Source organism: Tiliqua scincoides, chromosome 7 (assembly GCF_035046505.1).
Source record: "Tiliqua scincoides isolate rTilSci1 chromosome 7, rTilSci1.hap2, whole genome shotgun sequence".
Taxonomy (NCBI): Eukaryota; Metazoa; Chordata; class Lepidosauria; order Squamata; family Scincidae; genus Tiliqua; species Tiliqua scincoides.
Window position 1 is genome coordinate 7,699,312 of NC_089827.1, and position 20,631 is coordinate 7,719,942.

The 20,631-nt window shown below is 47.4% G+C and overlaps 1 protein-coding gene across 1 annotated transcript in view; it reads right to left on the bottom strand.

The window, feature by feature from the left end:
* MAPK11 (mitogen-activated protein kinase 11) overlaps positions 1 to 19,684 on the bottom strand; it is a 54,332-nt gene extending 34,648 nt beyond the window's left edge. Inside the window, exon 1 of the mRNA XM_066634396.1 lies at positions 19,508 to 19,684. Coding sequence (XP_066490493.1) covers positions 19,508 to 19,620 — 113 coding nt within the window. The 5' untranslated portion in view covers positions 19,621 to 19,684. The remainder of the gene's footprint in view (positions 1 to 19,507) is intronic.
* Positions 19,685 to 20,631: the final 947 nt, after the last annotated feature.

A 20,631-nucleotide genomic window follows, 5' to 3' on the forward strand; every position in this document is an offset into this window, starting at 1 on the left:
ATGAAGTAATCAGGTATTTTAAAATCCTTAATAGTCTGCTAGCCTTAGTAGGGGATCAATTGTCTGTGTAGAGTCTCAATTTTATTTAATATTCAGAGACACATTAATGCACAGGGATCCCAGCAAAGGTACACTTTCTTTTCTATACAGAGATGAAAGGAAATTCCATTTGCATTTCCTTATTCCGCCCAGAACTCTATGAAGTGCTACATGGTGAAAGTTAGCAAATAATAAGATGGCACATATCTGTTCTGAATACGGAGGCCAGGCCAGCATTTCCCCATGGCATTTGCAAACACCTACTCCGGATCTCCAAGGGTCCAAGGGTTAAAAATTGCATTGACTTTTTTTATTGCCAACTTCCACAATTACAAAATCATTTCTCTGACTTCATGTTGAGAGGAAGTGGTGCTTGCTGGTATCAAGCTACACACTGGATACATTCAGAGAAATATGTGTAAGAGATACTGAGTATATACTTCCAATTTTTTTTTTTTTAAGCCAGTGTTTGGAAGAAAACATGAAAAATCCTGACTACACTTACCATGCCTTAACTCCTTGACACTGAAATCCTGTGTGCGCTAACTTGGAAATAAGCCCCATTGAATTCAGTGGGACTTATTTCTGAGTAAAAGTACATAGGACCATACTTTTATTGCAATCTTTGATTGTACAGGGCTGCCCACATTAACCGCAAGGGTTCCTTTCCAGGATCCTCTACAAATAAGGATACTCACGGATAATGAAATCTGCAGGTTTTGGGAACCCTGTAATCCTCCGATGGATGTTCGGAGGCCTTCAGGTCTGAAAGGCCCTCCCTGGCCACCATAAGCCATACATTTGGAGGCTGCTCTGAGGGCTGGGGACCTGACCGGAAGTCGCCACTACAAACCAAAAGTATGTATGGAGTATGTTATGAGGAGGACAGGAGGTGGTGGAGCTGTTCATTTGCTCAGTTGTTTTGGCAGGGTCTTGTACTACGCAGAAAATTACTGAACAGATAAATCCTCACACACAAGGTGCTTCCCTTGAGCTACATTTTAAAAAAACGCTCGATTCCTACGAAATCGCTCAAGTTGTCAATTTGCTGACTACAGCATGAATTTTTATGGCAAATTATTGGAACCTAAACCGATCTCCAACTTGGAAAGAAATTACAAGCAAGGCCTGTTACCTATGGCTTGTGGAAAGGGAGTTTTAAATCCACTGGTCAGTTTCAGGAGCAATTGCACCTGCTTTTCCAGTTTTGAAACTGGAAAAGGTGGCTGACATCACCGAAACAACATCATATATAACCAGCACATAATAGCACATCACAAAACAAACCACACCTCTATTTCTGACACGTTATAAGGTCATCAGGGTGGGATCAATCCCTGCTTGAGCACAGGATTCAGATCAATGTCCATTCCTTCCTACTTTGCCCCCAATTCTGCCTAGTTCTTTCCCCCTGCGTTTGGGGAGGACTGCTGTTGCGAAGGTAATGCCCGTAATTGCATCCTGCTGGCCCAAGGCTTTCACCACAAAAGCACAATTGATTTCCCACTGTCTGGTGTTGCATTGTGCTCTGCCGATACAACGGTGTTTAGAAACAACCCGAACCTGCCCAGCAGGCATAAATCGAGGATAGGATCATGCCATTATAGTGCTTATATGGAATCAATAGTCCTTATTAAGCAAGGGATCCCCGGTTATTTTACCATAACCCGCTGCTTGCCAGTTCTTTCCTCCTTCCCACTGAGTGCTTGTAGCGAATTCTGAACTCTGCAGACCTTATGAACAGCCTATTTACGGCATAAGGAAAAGTTTTGAATCCAAAGGCTCTGATTATCTAGGGGCTCTTGGTCTTGGGACTAACCCCGAGTTAGTACAAATCAACTAGAAACTAAAGCCAATTAAAGGCTTATTAATTTCAATATCATGGCTGTTCTTTATGATCAGTTAAAGTAGTGCTCTTCAGCCTATGGATGGCAACCCCAATGGGGCCAATAAGCCTCATTTTGGTGGTCGTGATCACCTTTCAAAGCCTGTGTAAGAGAGGGCTTGGATCCAATCCAATAATGGTACTACCTCATCAAAACGGAAACTTCGATATAATCCTACACAGCCTCTTCTCACTGTCTGGCCCAATAAGTCCCAAGGCTGGCCCCGCACAGGCTGTAATGTAATGCTATCCATACTTCTGGGAGTAAGCTCCCTTAATGGGATTTACTTCTGAGTAGAGATGCAAAGGATTGGTCTCACAGGCTGCTACCCCACAAGGTGAGCAGCATTGAGTGCTGGGTGTGGGCGAATTGGGTCCTGGGAGGAGGATGGGATTGGCTGTGGGTCCCCAGGTTCATACTTTCATTTATTTACTGGGGTTGTGCCACAAAAAAAGTTGAAGACCACTGAATTAAAGCATACAATTGCAATGTCCCACTTTTTAAAATAGCCTGTGCCTTAATTTCTTTTTTTCTCTCCACAGGCCATTAGCCATAAGAATTCCTTTAGCAGAAAAGCAACGGGATACATATCCTGAAGCATTGGTACACAAGTTGGAAAGAAATCTGCTATGCGCGATGCCACATGTTCCCACTTTCATCATTTTGCCTGAACTAATTTGGCACTACATTAGACTCTCACTGTGAGAATGTTTTTTACAGCTGTAGTGGCACTTGGGGTGGAAAAAAAAACCCAGGTGCAATTAGGGAAAAGAGTTTTAATGACACGGTGACCGGCTCATAGCTCAAGAGTTATTTAAAAGAAAGCCACATTCTTGAAAAAGCAGTTCTGACTCAGATAAAAGGAGCCTTCTGAGTTTATTCACTGATTTTTTTTTCCCAGAATTGTCTCCTTGAGCAAAATGGGAAGAGAAAACCAGTTCATGTTAATGGAAAACCATGGTTTCCCACTATTTGAGTTTGCCTAGGAGAGTCCTGGACTGGCATACTTCACCTTCCCACCCTGATGTGCATAGTCTCCCATGCAAGCCCCCTTTCATGTGCAAGCTTCTGTGTTCTCTTCAGAATGAACCATCTTGTATTGGCAACCTTCAGTCTCGAAAGACTCTGGTATCGCGCTCTGAAAGGTGGTTCTGGCACAGCGTCTAGTGTGGCTGAAAAGGCCAATCCGGGAGTGACAATCCCTTCCACACCGGGAGCAAGTGCAGTCTGTCCCTGGTCTGTCTCCCTGGCTATGGGCCTTCCTTCTTTGCCTCTTAGCCTCAGACTGTTGGCAAAGTGTCTCTTCAAACTGGGAAAGGCCATGCTGCACAGCCTGCCTCCAAGCGGGCCGCTCAGAGGCCAGGGTTTCCCACTTGTTGAGGTCCATCCCTAAGGCCTTCAGATCCCTCTTGCAGATGTCCTTGTATCGCAGCTGTGGTCTACCTGTAGGGCGCTTTCCTTGCACGAGTTCTCCATAGAGGAGATCCTTTGGGATCCGGCCATCATCCATTCTCACGACATGACCAAGCCAACGCAGGCGTCTCTGTTTCAGCAGTGAATACATGCTAGGGATTCCAGCACGTTCCAGGACTGTGTTGTTTGGAACTTTGTCCTGCCAGGTGATGCCGAGGATGCGTCGGAGGCAGCGCATGTGGAAAGCGCTCAGTTTCCTCTCCTGTTGTGAGCGAAGAGTCCATGACTCGCTGCAGTACAGAAGTGTACTCAGGACGCAAGCTCTGTAGACCTGGATCTTGGTATGTTCCGTCAGCTTCTTGTTGGACCAGACTCTCTTTGTGAGTCTGGAAAACGTGGTAGCTGCTTTACCGATGCGCTTGTTTAGCTCGGTATCGAGAGAATGAGTGTCAGAGATCGTTGAGCCAAGGTACACAAAGTCATGGACAACCTCCAGTTCATGCTCAGAGATTGTAATGCAGGGAGGTGAGTCCACATCCTGAACCATGACCTGTGTTTTCTTCAGGCTGATTGTCAGTCCAAAATCTTGGCAGGCCTTGCTAAAACGATCCATGAGCTGCTGGAGATCTTTGGCAGAGTGGGTAGTGACAGCTGCATCGTCGGCAAAGAGGAAGTCACGCAGACATTTCAGCTGGACTTTGGATTTTGCTCTCAGTCTGGAGAGGTTGAAGAGCTTTCCGTCTGATCTGGTCCGGAGATAGATGCCTTCTGTTGCAGTTCCAAAGGCCTGCTTCAGCAGGACAGCGAAGAAAATCCCAAACAAGGTTGGTGCAAGAACACAGCCCTGCTTCACTCCGCTTCGGATGTCAAAAGGGTCTGATGTGGAGCCATCGAAGACAACAGTGCCCTTCATGTCCTTGTGGAAAGATCTGATGATGCTGAGGAGCCTGGGTGGACATCCAATCTTGGGGAGAATCTTGAAGAGGCCATCTCTGCTGACCAGGTCGAAAGCCTTTGTGAGATCTATGAAGGCTATAAAGAGTGGCTGTCGTTGTTCCCTGCATTTCTCCTGCAGTTGTCTAAGGGAGAATACCATATCAGTGGTGGACCTGTTGGCTCGGAATCCACACTGCGATTCTGGATAGACGCTCTCTGCAAGTACCTGGAGCCTCTTTAGTACAACTCGGGCAAACAGCTTTCCTACAACGCTAAGGAGAGAGATGCCGCGGTAGTTGTTGCAGTCACCCCTGTCACCTTTGTTCTTGTACAGCGTGATGATGTTTGCATCCCTCATGTCTTGAGGTACTCCACCTTCTCTCCAGCAGAGACAGAGGATTTCATGCAGCTCAGTGACGATGATCTCTTTGCAGCATTTTAGGACTTCAGCAGGGATGCTGTCTTTTCCAGGTGCCTTGCCAAAGGCAAGGGAGTCCAGGGCCACGTGAAGTTCTTCTAGGGTTGGTTCACTGTCAAGCTCTTCCAGCACAGGCAGGCACTCAATGTTGTTCAGTGCTTCTTCGGTGACTACATTTTCTCTGGAATATAGCTCAGAGTAGTGCTGCACCCAGCGTTCCATCTGCTGCGCCCGATCCTGGATGACCTCGCCTGTGGCAGACTTCAGAGGGGCAATTTTCTTCTGTGTTGGACCTAGGGCCTGCTTGATACCATCATACATCCCCTTGATGTTGCCCGTGTCAGCTGCTATCTGTATCTCGGAACAGAGCTGGAGCCAGTAGTCGTTAGCACATCTCCTGGCAGTCTGTTGGACTTTGCTGCGAGCAGTTCGGAGAACCTGCAGGTTGCGCTCACTGGGACAGGCCTTGTATGCTGCTTGAGCTCTCCTCTTTTCCTCAATGACTGGTGTCAACTCCTCAGAGTGGGCTTCAAACCAGTCTGCCGCCTTGTTGGTCTTTTTGCCGAATATGGACAAGGCGGTGTTGTAAACGGTATTCTTGAAATGTTCCCATCTGTTGGATGCGTTTGCGTCGGCCGGGCCTGGAAGAGATTCCTCAAGCGCTTGTGCAAATTCCTCCACTTTTCTCTGATCCCGGGTCTTGCTGGTATCAATGCGAGGTCTTCCTTCCTTTTTCGTGTGATACAGTCGCTTTGTTTGCAGTTTCACTCTGCTGCACACCAGGGAGTGGTCAGTGTCGCAGGCAGCACCATGATAACTGCGTGTGATCTTGATGCTGGGAAGGCTGGAGCGTCTGGTGAGGATCAGGCTGAGCTGGTGCCAGTGCTTTGATCTTGGATGTCTCCAAGAGACTCTATGTTGGGGCTTTGTGTTGAAAAACGTGTTGCTGACACAGAGACCGTGGTGACAGCAAAACTCTAGCAGGCGTTGGCCATTTTCGTTCATCCTCCCAGTGCCAAACTGACCTAAGCAAGTGGGCCATGAACTGTTATCAGCACCAACTCTAGCATTGAAATCGCCGAGGATGAACAATGGCTCTTTTACAGGGATTTTCTTGACAGTGGTGGCCAGGTCATCATAGAATTTGTCTTTGGCTTCTGCTGGAGACGACAGAGTCGGTGCATAAGCACTGATGAGAGTGATAGGTCCTGCTGATGACTGGAGCTGCAGGGACAAAATTCTTTCACTTCCCACAGTAGGTGGGATGATGGATTTCAGCAGGGTATTTCTGACCGCAAAGCCAACGCCATGTTCCCTGGTTTCGTTTGGTGGTTTTCCCTGCCAGAAAAATGAGAAATTTCTCTCCTTGACAGATCCGAAATCTGGCAGCCTAGTCTCTTGAAGGGCGACGATGTCCATCTGCAGTCTGCTCAGCTCCATGTCGATGACAGCTGTTTTGCGTGCGTCGTCTATTTCTTGCAGGTCATCAGAGAAGCCAGGTGTCATTGTCCTAACGTTCCAGGTGCCCAGCTTTAGGGCAGTAGTTTTCTGTTTTCTGTTGCATGGTGCAGAGTTGTCGATCCGCTTGTCGGTTTTCACCCTAAACCCCACGTACCCCATGAGGTTAACGGACCGTGGCGAGGCAACACCTTACTGGCTGGGGACTGCCCAGCTTAAGGCGGGCGGTAGCTGCCCAATGAGATGCAATGATCTCTCCCACCGTCGGAAGCAGCCCCTGGCGTCATGCTCTACGCCAATCGAGCAAAGACTTATAACCGGTAAACTGCTGCTTCCCGTGTTGTGCCGACGCCGTATGGCGAAGTTGGAGTGTCCTCTCCAGTGCGCGAAGCCTGGGTAAAGAAGGTATGGAGGATAGGCTGTTACCCATGCAGCAAATCCCCCCTCTCCACGTCGCTGGAATGGTCCAATGGAAAGGCAGAAGCCAATACGGTTGGTTCCAGCGGCGTCGCAGGAGTTGCCAGAACGTAACTGTGTTCAGCCATGAACTGCCTAAGGGACTCCGGCTCCTGATTTTGCCTCGAGGTTGACTCCTGAAGCCTTTTCCAGAACTGGATGTAGCCACAAGGCAGTGGAGGTTTGAGGTCAGAGTTTCCTTCTCTTAGATGAGCTGCCTTCCTAGGCTGACGAGTCCCATCTACCCGGTGGCTGTTTAGTCGCCTCTTATGACAAGTACAGCCAAACTGAGGGCCTATTCTTAGCCCCCAGCCCCCAGGGTAATGAACCATAGTTCTGTGCTAAGTACCAATCTAGGAAACTCTGGTTTGTCTTCAAACTATGGTTTGATCTTCATTTGTTTTGGCAAACCAGAATTAAAACAAACCGCAGTTCCCCAAGTTTACACACAATACAGAACTTTGTTTATTCTAAAGAGAAAGAAAAAATTGTTCATTCTGTTTCTCTCATGATTGAAAGAAAAGGGGGTCATACGTATGAGAAGACTATACCACGCTCATTTATTTAACAGGAAACTATGGTCTTATTGTTCAGTTGCTGGAGGGGGTCACAAATCAGGGCCTACAGCAGCCAATCCCAGGAGATGCTTATGGAAGAAAGAATAGTTGGCCTGAGTCTGGCTGCTCAGAATACCACCCCCCTCCCCAACAGTGTCAGCCACTCAGCTCACAAGGAAGCGGGTGACCAAGCAGGTTGAGAGCATCTCTGTCTGCCTGCACCCAAATTTGATCCACCACTATGGCCCATCTCAGAGCCTGGCCAAAGCTTGATACACAAACTGAGAGGTCCAGCAAACCAAGATTGAGACAGTCAGGTAATATAATTTTCTCTGAGTTTGGTGATCCTCGGATTAATTGCATTCTCCTCTGCCTTGCAATTTTTTAAAGCTAGGTGCAGAGAAAAAAAAGACATGACCTTACAGACATGAGAAACTATCTGTAAAAGCAAAACATGACAACCAATAAGTAAGTTGAGGGGCAACAAAGGCCCCATGCACATGTGATAAACCAGCCAATATAGTACAGAACTGAATAGAGCCAAACCTTGGGCTTGCACATTCCCCTTCTCCTCTAAGTGAAATGGGCACTGATTGAAAAGTGTCCACTTTTGAACAAACCACAGTTTCTCATTCTAGCTGAACTTTTAGAACTGTGGCTTGTTCTACATGTGGCTATTAATTAACAAGTCAGCATCTGAAACCATAGATCCTAGTTTTAGATGCTGGGTTGTTAACACAATATTTAGAGAACTAATGTAATATAGAGGTTGAGAGACTCACCTAGGCATCAAGAGTTCCCTGACTCAACTCTCATCTCTGCCACAAACTCACTCAATGGCCTTGGGCAAGCCAGTCCCTCTCAGCCACGGCTCCCCAGCTGTTAACATGGACATAACACTGGCTTACCTTGCAGGATTGTTGTACAAGATTACAACAAGATAATACAAGTGAAGTGCCTTGAACATTCAAAAGCCCTATCCAGTGGTTCCCAAATTTACCTGCGTCATAACACCCCTGCAGTCTATTCTTCCCAATAAGCCCCATCTGAGCAGGGCACCACCATCTTGGATCTTGCAAGATCCAAGATGGTGGCTCCCAAATCGTGCAAGATTTAGTGAGATCCAAGATGGCACACAAATCTTGTAAGATGTGGGCACCACCATCTTAAATCTCATGAAATCTTGTAGGAGCCAAGGTGACAGTGCCTAACTCAGGGCAGGAGGTCTGGTCTAGAGGGTAGAGCCTCCGTTTGCCTGAAGATAACATCCGCAGGTCGCCAGTTCGAGGCCACCGGCACCGTGAACGGTGAGACCTTGAAGCAGCTGACAAGCCGAGCCGAGTTATTCCACCTGCTCTTTGGTGTGAGCGAAGAAGCGTCTTGGCTGCCCTCCATGTGAGAGACGAAGGAGCTGCCTGTCAGCTTGCGTGGGAGGAAACTGGAGGCCAGAATGTGATACCAGATCAGAAAGATCCATCTGAAATGTTGTGGTTCTTGAAAGATAGAACCTTTCTTCAATTGTAAAAATCCCTACGGGGATTTAGAACAGCCTGCCTTTGTAAACCGCCTTGAATAAAGTCTGAGGAGAAATCTGAGGACCAAGAAAGGCGGTTGTATTATTATTATTATTAACTCTTGTGCGATTTGGGTGAAGCTAACTTGGATCTTGTGAGATTTCACGAGATCCAAAATACAATGCCCAGGGGGAACAGGTAAGAGGAGCGACTGGAGGCATCCCATGGTACTCATGTGAGTGTGCCGTGACGCTATAAGGCATTGCGATGCATACTTTGGGAACTCTGCTCTGCTAGAACAAATCGCATTCCCCAAGTTTAGGCACAATGAGGATCTGTGGTTCATTCAGAAGGAAAAGAAACTTTCAATCATTTTCCCTTATGCACGGAAGAAGAGAAGGCAGAGGACACTGTGTGACCTCTAGGCCAAAGGTCCCTTCAGCCCTGCTCAACACTATAATAATAATAAATAATAATACAGGTATTTCTATACCGCCTTTCTTGGTCCTCAGATTTCTCCTCAGACTTTATTCAAGGCAGTTTACATAGGCAGGCAATTTAAATCCCCGTAGGGATTTTTACAATTTGAAAGAAGGTTCTATCTTTCAAGAAACCACAACATTCAGATGTTTCTTTCTGATCTGGCCGCACATTCTGGCCTCCATCCTCCCACGCTCAGAGCAGATGGAATAACTCGGCTCAGCTTGTCAGCTGCTTCAAGGTCACACGGTGCCGGTGGCCTCGAACTGGCGACCTGCGGATGTTATCTTCAGGCAAACGGAGGCTCTACCCTCTAGAACAAACCTCCTGCCCCGATAATGACAAACCCCGATTTATTGTCACAAGGGCATGCAATCAGTGCATGGCCCTTGGACCACACTTGACCAACAAAGAAATTCCCCCAGAATTTATGCATCTTTTCTAGCAGAAAGGTTTCCATGGGGCAAAGTGGGGCAAAAGATAAGCCCTCGGTTCATGAGCCTTCACTAGTCTGTCTCTGACCTACATAATGGAAACATAATTATATATTATTATTCTATCTTTGGACTGTATCTCAATTGTCACCTCAGCTTACATTTAGGGCCACTTCAGGTATTCAGATCTTCCACAGAGATAACATTCCAAGCAGCAAAGTGTGCAAACCACGGTCAGATGGTGACTGCACATGCCTATTTAACTGTGCGTACATATGCAATGGCAGTTTCCAACAGATGCCCATGTCGCAACTGGCCAAATGTGCAGTAATCACATGTGACAATCTATACCTTTTCAGAAACATAAATGGAACTGCCACCTATGTTGAAACTTATCACCTCTGAAGTAGCCCTCAAAAGTCGGGGTACAAGCCATGATGTGTATGTGCAACCTCCTGATTTTAGAAATGGGCTATGTCAGAATGCCAGATGCAAGGGAGGGCACCAGGATGAGGTCTCTTGTTATCTGGTGTGCTCCCTGGGGCATTTGGTGGGCCGCTGTGAGATACAGGAAGCTGGACTAGATGGGCCTATGGCCTGATCCAGTGGGGCTGTTCTTATGTCTCTTCCCCTCACAAAAACCCTGTAAGGTAGGCCAAGCTGAGAGTTAATGATTAGCCCAAGGTCACTCAGTGAGCTTCATGGCCAAGTGAGGGTTTGAATTCCTAGTTCAGCACTTGATCCACTAGGTCTCGATAGACCATTCAGGTCTATCATCTATTAAATTCACAAGTTACACTTTCTACTGAGATGCCCAATATGCATAAAACCATAAATAAAAATTACAGAAGAGTAAAATAGCAACAGTTACAAAGCAGCTGTTTGGCTCAGGAGAACAAAAAATCAGCACCACTGAACCTCTGTCTAACAATGCTTGTACTGTAAAGCACATTTGCAACACCTCGCATGTAAGCAGTGCCAGTGGGAAGACCTATACCATCCCAGGACCCAGACCCCCAAGTAAGTGCGGGGCCTTGTAGTGCAGGGGGAGAGTGGAATGGAGGTGGGGAGGTGTTTCTGGGCAGGGGGAGAGTGGAATGGAGGTGGGGAGGTGTTTCTGGGCAGGGGGAGAGTGGAACAAGAGTGGGTAAGGACAGGGAGAGGGGGCGGGATTGGTGGAGGAGGCCTCCACTGTATCCTATGCTTCCTCCTGGGTCTGGAAGCCCTACACAGGGCTGCTCAGACTTGTGCTGGACTTGCCAGCTGGCACAGATCTGAGTAGCCCCATTGGGCAGGTTGGGGATCGACACAGGTTAAGGCAGAGGTGGCCAAGCTTTCAACTTTAGAGCTCCTGGACCTTTAACAATTGTGTAGAGGGGGGAATTTCAGCAGGTGCAACTTCTCATCTGTGAGATGACAAGGAGAAGAGACTTCCAGCCTGCTCTTAAACTGGACTGGAAATGGCTGGACTTGGCCCAGCCACACCAGCACAGGTTAGGACTGAGCTGTGCGTTTCGCATTGAACTAAAAATTAGCCAGTTTCCTTTTTTGACTGATAAAGAGGTCTACGTAAACTTGAAATATGAATACTTCCTTCCTCGTAAATCGGTTCGACAGAGGACATCAATGAACCAATTTTTACGTTATCAAAGTCTGGCCCTGACGTCAGCTACACTATCAGGGGTTCATCCATTTGCTCTTCCCCCAAAGAGATATATGCTATCATCTGCCAACAGTGCCCTTCTATTATCTATGACTAAGAGATCAGCCTTGAACAAAAAAAATAAACGAACACAAATTTGACATCAGAAGTGGTAACATCTACAAACAAGTGGGGGAACATTTCAGGCTGCAATCCCATGCACACTCTCCTGGAAGTAAGTCCCAGTGAATTCACTGGAACTTACTTCTGAATAGACATGCAGAGGATTGGGCTGTCAGTCTTCCAGGACATTCTGCTGCAGACCTTTAAGTGGCAGAAAAAAAATTCTAAAAAGGATAGGCAGGGATGGGGTGGGGGTGGGAAACGGAGTTAGAATAAATAATAAAATTTAACACCATCACAGGAAGGGGTTCCAATAGAGAGAGGATTTTTTAAAATCATACTACAGAGTTAGGCAATTTAGGGTTACCAGATACAAAGGAGGACAGACTGCCTATACCTTTAACCATTGTATAGAAGAGAGAATTTTGGTGGGTCCAGCTTTTTAAACCCTTCTATTTTAAATTTGCCAAAAGTCTTCCAAAATTCCCTCTTCTATACAATGGTTCAAGGCATAGGAATTCTGTCCCCCTTTGTATCTGGTAACCCAAGTATTGCTATGAGGTTATCACCAAATGTGAAGAATCAGGGTGCTTATCTTGTCTACTTTTAAGCTGGTCACAAGATCAGTCTTCCTTCACTTCCTCTTGCAATTTATTCTGTTGCTTTCAAACTTTTCCTACTAGCTCCGTGTGCGTGTTCGTGCCTACTAGGTTTTTCACTTCATTTATCTGATGAAACGGACCGTTGTCCACAAAAACTTGTGCTGAAACATTGCGTTCCTCTTCAAGGTGTCACAAAACTCTTCATTATTTCTGCTTCCACAGTTGTAGGGATGCCCCTCTGAAAAATTCCTATATCACACAACAATAATTCTGGACAACTTAACTGATGCAGAGATAAAATGACCGGCAGGGCCGGCTTTAAGTCAATTGGACCAGTTGTTTCCCAACTGGGGCCCGTGCCCAACTTAGGGTAATGTACTCTAGTCTTGTATGCCTTTTTTTAATTAAAATGTGGTTAGATCCATTTGGTCCATTAGCACACGCACTTTTTAAGCACACATTTTGATTGCGTTCCAAACATATATTAAGTCTGTAATAAATTTTATTGTTATCTCTAATTCTATGAAGCTTGGTTGTGAACCTAGGGCCCTGCAAAAAATGTTTCCAATTGCCTGCCTTCCCTTTCCCAGCTCCCAAGAATGGCCCTGATGATTGGTTTCAATTGAGCCAAGGCTTACCCTTAGTTTCTAGTGAATTTTACACACTATCTAGGATACAACTCAGAGTTGGTTTTGAAAAAAAAAAAGAAAAAAGCATGGATATGAAAGAGAGAACTGATCCCATATGCCTTTTTAAGTCCCTGCTACTCGTCCCCAAAACTGTATTGTTTCAACTGACACCTTTTGTTCTTCGACCCTAAATCCTAGTTGCCCTTAACCTGCCCTTAACCTGCTCCCCTTAACCTGGTTCCCAAGGGTCATTTAATTTATACAAACACACATCACTATACTGATGTATTGGCAACCTTCAGTCTCGAAAGACTATGGTATCGCGCTCTGAAAGGTGGTTCTGGCACAGCGTCTAGTGTGGCTGAAAAGGCCAATCCGGGAGTGACAATCCCTTCCACACCGGGAGCAAGTGCAGTCTGTCCCTGGTCTGTCTCCCTGGCTATGGGCCTTCCTTCTTTGCCTCTTAGCCTCAGACTGTTGGCAAAGTGTCTCTTCAAACTGGGAAAGGCCATGCTGCACAGCCTGCCTCCAAGCGGGCCGCTCAGAGGCCAGGGTTTCCCACTTGTTGAGGTCCATCCCTAAGGCCTTCAGATCCCTCTTGCAGATGTCCTTGTATCGCAGCTGTGGTCTACCTGTAGGGCGCTTTCCTTGCACAAGTTCACCATAGAGGAGATCCTTTGGGATCCGGCCATCATCCATTCTCACGACATGACCAAGCCAACGCAGGCGTCTCTGTTTCAGCAGTGAATACATGCTAGGGATTCCAGCACGTTCCAGGACTGTGTTGTTTGGAACTTTGTCCTGCCAGGTGATGCCGAGGATGCGTCGGAGGCAGCGCATGTGGAAAGCGCTCAGTTTCCTCTCCTGTTGTGGGCGAAGAGTCCATGACTCGCTGCAGTACAGAAGTGTACTCAGGACGCAAGCTCTGTAGACCTGGATCTTGGTATGTTCCGTCAGCTTCTTGTTGGACCAGACTCTCTTTGTGAGTCTGGAAAACGTGGTAGCTGCTTTACCGATGCGCCTGTTTAGCTCGGCATCGAGAGAATGAGTGTCGGAGATCGTTGAGCCAAGGTACACAAAGTCATGGACAACCTCCAGTTCATGCTCAGAGATTGTAATGCAGGGAGGTGAGTCCACATCCTGAACCATGACCTGTGTTTTCTTCAGGCTGATTGTCAGTCCAAAATCACTATACTATTAAGGAGACAATCATAGCAACAAAGGCACAGAATAAGCCTAAAGCAGAAGCTTTACTCGTTAAGTGATCAACTGAGCTCCAAGACAGCTTTGCGCATAATTCTTAATATTGATGTACTGATACATTTGTTTAAAACTGATTTCTGATTCACACAACAGTGACTCTGCAAAACCACTGGCATTGCTACAATATCTCTGTGTGCAAGTTGGTCAGAAAAATCATTGTTTTGACAGATGGACCAGCTGTAAACATACACACTCATTCTTTCCTATTGCTGAATTTATAGACCAGTTTTCCCGTTACATTATCCGGGCGATTTATCCTACAAGTTACTAAATGCCATATATTGCAAATCATATCAGCTTTTGCTTCCACAATAATCTATCTTAAGCATTATGAGCTCACTTTCACCTCTGAAAGGCTGTGGTGTAACCAACGGATTTTGCCATGTAAAACAGTCTATGGCGAAGCCATATGGACTATATGTGGCTGCCCTACAGAGAGACCATCGAGACCAGTATTACCTGTTAAAACTAGTAGAAGCCTCATGCAGAGGTCCTTCCTAGCCAATCTACCAGAGATTCTGGGATGGATAAAGGGATGTTCTTTTCCCTCTCACACAACAACAGAACCAGGGGACATCCACTAAAATTGAGTAATGGGAGAGTTAGTACAAAAGGGAATATTTCTTCACCCAGTATGTCATTAATCTGTGGAACTCCTTGCCACAGGATATGGTGATGGCGTCTGTCCTTGACGCCTTTAAAAGAGGACTGGATGGATTTGTGGACGAATAGTCCATCACAGGTTACAAGCCATGATGGATATATGAAACTTACTGGTTTTAGAAATAGGCTGCTTCAGAATGCCAGATGCATAGGATACAGGTCTCTTGTTGTCTTAAGAACATAAAAACAGCCCTGCTGGATCAGGTCAAAGGCCCATCTAGTCCAGCTTCCTGTACCTCACAGTGGCCCACCAAATGTCCCAGGGAGCACAAAAGACAACAAGAGTGTTCCCTGACACAACTGGTGGGCCACTGTGAGATACAGGAAGCTGGACTAGATGGGCCTTTGGCCTGATCCAGCAGGGCTCTTCTTGTGTTCTTATGCTCAAGTTCTTATGTTGGTTGAAATACCATGGATCCTTCAATATGCAGCTTTCTGGAGCAAGCATAGCAAGTACTCTACCTCTGAACTATAGCCCCTCTCCAGGAAATCTGTATTCAAAAAAAGGGAACTCAACTTTTCTACTCTAGCTGTTACCAGAGAAAGAACATCATCAGTTTTTTATGGTCACTCACATGATGTTTATGAGCCAAGAGCATGCATTGTACTACCACTCTGAAGAAATATCTGGTGTTTTGTCATCATTGCTTAAGCACCAATAGCACTGTCACACTCAGCACATGAAGACACAGACACTTCCAGTCCCTTTTACTGCAAGATGCTTTTTTGGCCTCAAATACAGAGACGGCATCAGATCAATAGAATGAATTACCACCCCATCACCATACAACCAACATACTGATCTTCACGTATCCTTCAACCCACATTTTTACCCGCACATAGTCTAACCCCAGTAGTTCCCAAACTGCGAGAAGCAGCTCTGGGGGGCCATGTGGTGAACTCCCAGGGGTGTCACAGGTCACTCACGCCCCCAGAGCCACTCTGATGAAGGAGATGGGGCTCTCGGCCAAGCCGTAAAAAAACCAGCGGGCTGGGAGGGAAACAACTCAGGCGTTACGTGTATGAAACGACGGTACAGAAGTTTATCATAGGCCTCACCAAGAGAAACAGCAAAGTAAGATTTCCGCATACCTCTTGCAGGAGAAGGTGGCGCACAGTGCCTTTAGTGAGAAGAGAATCCCCTTTAGTTTATGGGAATTAACGTGGAGGGCTTTCCATCAGGTCCTCAGAGTTGTGGAGGGGCGTAGCGAGGGCCTTTAAGTGGCCCAAACTGGCCCACCTGGCCTGGGAGACTATCGTCTCTGGGAAGGAGCCAGTGGGAGGTATGAGGGGACCCAAGAGGACGGGTAATGTGGGACAACGGAGGGGAGGAGACGATAGGCGGGAGGTGCCATGGTCTGCGGTAAGATTGATAAATCTGTATGTCCTTTTTGTGCTGAGCATCCAAAGGGGCAAAGAAATAAAGGAGAAAAAGTCCACCAACATGCAGGGATGGGTTCGCTTTGTGGTCTCCAGAGTATACGGCGTCGCGGCTCACAAAAGGGTGAGAACCGGTAGAGACAGGTGGAAAAAATGGTGGAAGTGGTTAGATGGGCTGAATCCACCTATAACGTGATGTATCTGTGTTCTAATTAAACAGTTGATGTAACGTGACTGTAATTGAAAATGTAAAATGTGATTTCTTTCCTTTGTATTATTTATTGTAGTATGAAACTTTAAATAAAAATCTATATTTCCCCAAAATCTATATTTCCCAGAGCCACTCATCAGTGGGAACACAAAGAGCGCAGAGGACAGCGGACCAACCAAAAGGATGCTAAGAAGCTCAGCGGGCAGAGCTCCACGGGTACTGTATTTGGTGCTCCTCCACTGAGTTCAATGGGGGTTACTAGCAGGTAACTGTGTTTACACACACGCACTGTACTCACTTTCTTAGGAGCGTGAAATCCACCAAACACAATGGAACTTACTTCTGAGTAGGCATGCATAGGATTGCACTGTAAGTTTGCCTTTTTTTTCAGCACCGCTATACATTGAATCAATATCAGTGAGCACTTCATCACAGGCTCAAGATCTCTTTCCTGGGTAGTCACAGCCAATCTACAATTTATGAACACGCCCCCCCCCACCACCCGTGGCCCACAATGTACATCACTTTTCTGAATCTCATTTCCTAATTTGCTGCCCGTTTACAAAGTTTAGGGAGAGATCTTTCTACCTGGTTTGATGTCATCCACAAAACGTGGCCAGAGGCAATACTCTCCTCTGATTCTAGTTCATTTACAAACCACATAAAAAAGGTTTTGCCACGTCAACCACTTTCTGACCTACTTTTTGTTGAAAAGTAGTATAGCAATATTCTTAAAAATAATAAAATGTACCAGTTCCAGGAAAGATTTGGGGGGGGGGAAATCTCAGTGCTTTGTTCTTCTGCCATGACAACTGTCCATTTACTCCTCCCCTCTACTTCCTGTTGAAACCCCTATTCACAAAAACAGGAGATGATGATGTAGATGTGATAAACATATTTTTAAAAATTATTTACCTCTAACATTCCAGTTATACCCCACCCTTCTTCCATGGAGATAAGCTCAAGGCAGTATTCATAAGAATAAATGAATTCATGAGAGCCAGGATAGTTTAGTGGTTTGGATTTAGACTTGAAAGATCTAGATTCAAATCCCGGTTGAAGCTACCTGGGTGAGCTTAGACCTCAACTGGGTGACTCTCTCTTAGCCTGACCTATCTTATAGGGAAGTTGTGAGGAGGGACAAAACCATGTACACCACCCTGAGTTCTTTGGAGGAAAAGATTGAAAAATACATACATTTCCTATATAGTCACTTATCCGGTCAATGACCAGAGCTGTTCAGCTACAGCAACTTAGGTTGCTACCTTCAGAAACGTGTCCCAAGCCCAAAAATGTGAAGATTGACAACATTAATACTGCTAAACATTGTTTCACGCTTATGTGCCAGCCAGCATAATCACAAGATACACAGAGTTCACCAAAGATCGCACCACTTGGCATGAGCAAATGGAAGAAAGAAAATGATTTCAGATAAAGGTTTCTCTTTCCACTTAGGCTCAGTCATGCCTTGCTCAGTCACTTAGGGCCGAATCCTATCCAACTTTCCAGCATCTGTGCAGCCACAATGGAGCCCCAAGGTAAAGGAACAAATGTTCTTATGGAGGCGGCCTCTGTGACTGCCCCTTTACTACAGGGTGCAATTTACATCCCATTGGTATGGCTGCACCGGCACTAGAAAATTGGACAGCATTGGGCCAATCCTATGCAAGGGATGGCACTGGGATGCCAGTCTCTTGTTGTCTTCTGTGCTCCCTGGGGAATTTGGTGGGCCACAGTGAGATACAGGAAGCTGGACTGGATGGGCCTATGGCCTGATCCAGAGGGGCTGTTCTTATGGCCCTTTGGCTGCAATCCTATCAACACTTTCTTGAGCAAGCTCCATTGACTATAATGGGACTGACTTCTGGGTAGACAGGGCTAGGATTGGGCTCTTAGGCAGTGAGGGTACCTGGATCTGATAATTTGTGCATCTGAAGTTTAGGCAGACAATATTTCCAGAGGCACAATGCATTTCCTCCTCTCCCCCCCCCCCACGCCGCACTTACATTATGCACAGTCCTAACCTTGGTTTCTAAAACAATGCTTCAGAATCGACTACACTCTCTGGATGAATGGAAGCACTGCTCTCCACAACTGCCATTCATTAATGCAGTTCAGTGATGAGAGAGGAGGAGGTCTTAAAACTAGTGTGTGTGGTGGGAGGGGGGGAGTCTTTCAGTAGCTGGCATGGCCCAGGGTTACCCGTAGCAACCCATGAGGAATTCCAGGCCGAATGGTATTGTGTGCGCAGCAGCTCCTAACCCCAGTGGGGGCAGGGAAAAGGCAAGGAATAAGGGCACAAAACCCCTGTGACCCAGATCATAAGGCAATAGGTTCCCAGATACATACATGTGTATTCACACAGAGGGGGAAGGAAAGATGCACATGTATCATGGACATTTCACATAGCTATCCACAAACAGAGAGCCCGAATCTGCATACAGACCACACAAAGACCCTATACAAAGAGAGACAGAGCTCTGTATTATATACCTTGTAAAAAGGTAATGTGTTACCTTTGTGGGTGTAACACAATACCTTCCTAAGAAGATCAACTTCTGCTTTGATTACCTTGAGTCTCTTGTTCTCTGGACAAAAGGGTACATACATCTATATCAATGTACCATCAATGTATACGTCCACCTTGCCATAGGCAAGAACCACCCCACATACTATGCATGCAAATGCATAGTGTATACACACAATTCACACACAGGTCACAGAGCTCTTTCCAGGTCAAGCTGCTGCTGCAGGCCATAATGCATGGAGTATTCTATACATGCATATAACTATACATTCATATACAGGGCTCCATAATGCACATATGTACACATGGATACCTATTTCCTAACTTGAGGTACATAGAACCACAAATTCGAGCTGGAGAGTCTCTTTCTCCACACCCAAACAGCCTGTGTGTGTAGACACACATATATACATATGGTATCTATATGTGTGTACACACACAGTATATATGCCCTGGTTGTGGGTCTATGCACAAAGGAGGCTCTCCAGCCTGGGCCACACAAGCCTATGAGGGTGGCATGGCTGGATGGGTACATTCCAGGCAGGCAAGGCACCTTGCATGGGTCCCTCTGCCCTCAGGTGGGCACCCACTGCGTGCCAGTGGCGTAACCAGAGGGGGGGCAAGGCACTAAGTCTTGCAGGGAGCCTCAGCGGAGTGTGCGAGGGGCCATCGGGGCCTCTGACCTGTTCCCCCTTCCTGGAAAGGCTCCGAAGGGGGGGGGAGGCTCGGCTCGCACGCTGCGGTGAGGCTCCCCACCCAACTCGGCGCTTCTCCCCCCCCGCCGGCTACGCCACCGCTTTGTGCGCTCCCGGCCGGGCCCCGGCGCGGACCTCTCCAGCGCACCTGCCGCGCCGGGGCAGCAGCAGCAGCACCTACCAGACGGAGCCGTAGGCGCCCGAGCCCACCGGGGCGAGGTGCTGGTAGCGCTGCGGCACCTCCCACACCGTCTTGTTCAGCTCCTGCTTGTAGAAGCCGCCGCGCCCGGACATCTCCGGAGCAGCGCAGCCCGCCTAGCCTAGCCCAGCGCAGGGAACAGCCGGCCGGCCAGCCAGCCAGGCGCCCGGCAGCAGCAGCAGCAGGAGGAGGAGCGGGAGGGAAGAGGCGGGCGGAGAGGCCGGCCAGGAAGCGCCAGCAGAGGCAGCGGGAGCTCCCTGCGGAGGCGTGGGAAAAGCCTGCCTCCTCCCCGGCCTGGCCCTGCCTGGCCCCTGGAGGGCAGGGCGCCTCTTCCCCGCCTCTGAGCAGGGCCTGATGACTAGGCCCTTCTCTAGGGACGGGTTTCTGGTTGGGTTTAGGGACCTGCTCCCCACCAGAGTGGTTGGAAAAGTGCTACCACCATGGGAGGTGAGGCAGAGCCTCCCCACCAGAGCCCTTCAAAAAGCAGCACCACCACCATGGGAGGTGAGGCAGAGCCTCCCCACCAGAGTGGTTGGAAAAGTGCTACCACCATGGGAGGTGAGGCAGAGCCTCCCCACCAGAGCCCTTCAAAAAGCAGCACCACCACCATGGGAGGTGAGGCAGAGCCTCCCCACCAGAGTGGTTGGAAAAGTGCTACCACCATGGGAGGTGAGGCAGAGCCTCCCCACCGGAGTCCTTCAAAAAGCATCACCAACGCAGGAGGTGAGGCAGAGCCTCCCCACTGGAAAGGAAAAGCTTGCTTTGAAGCTTTGATGTGTCATGTTCCTGGTCTCTCTGCTGGACAGCAGGTGTCCAGGGGTCCTGCAAGTACCACTAGACACCACCTCAAGTACCACTGGTGCTACACAATTGTTAAAGGTCCAGGAGCCCTAAAATGGAAAAGTTGGCCACCCCTGCTCTACATGGTAGCTATCCAAACAGTGGGATATAAATATTATAAGGAAATAGCCAATTTCCATGCTATGTTACCCAGGAAGCGTTAAAAGAGGAAGGAACAAGTCACACTTCCTCTCTTGCCGTTTACTGTTGCTCTGGAGGCAACCTCATATATTACTTCATTCAATAGCATGCTGTACACATGTAGA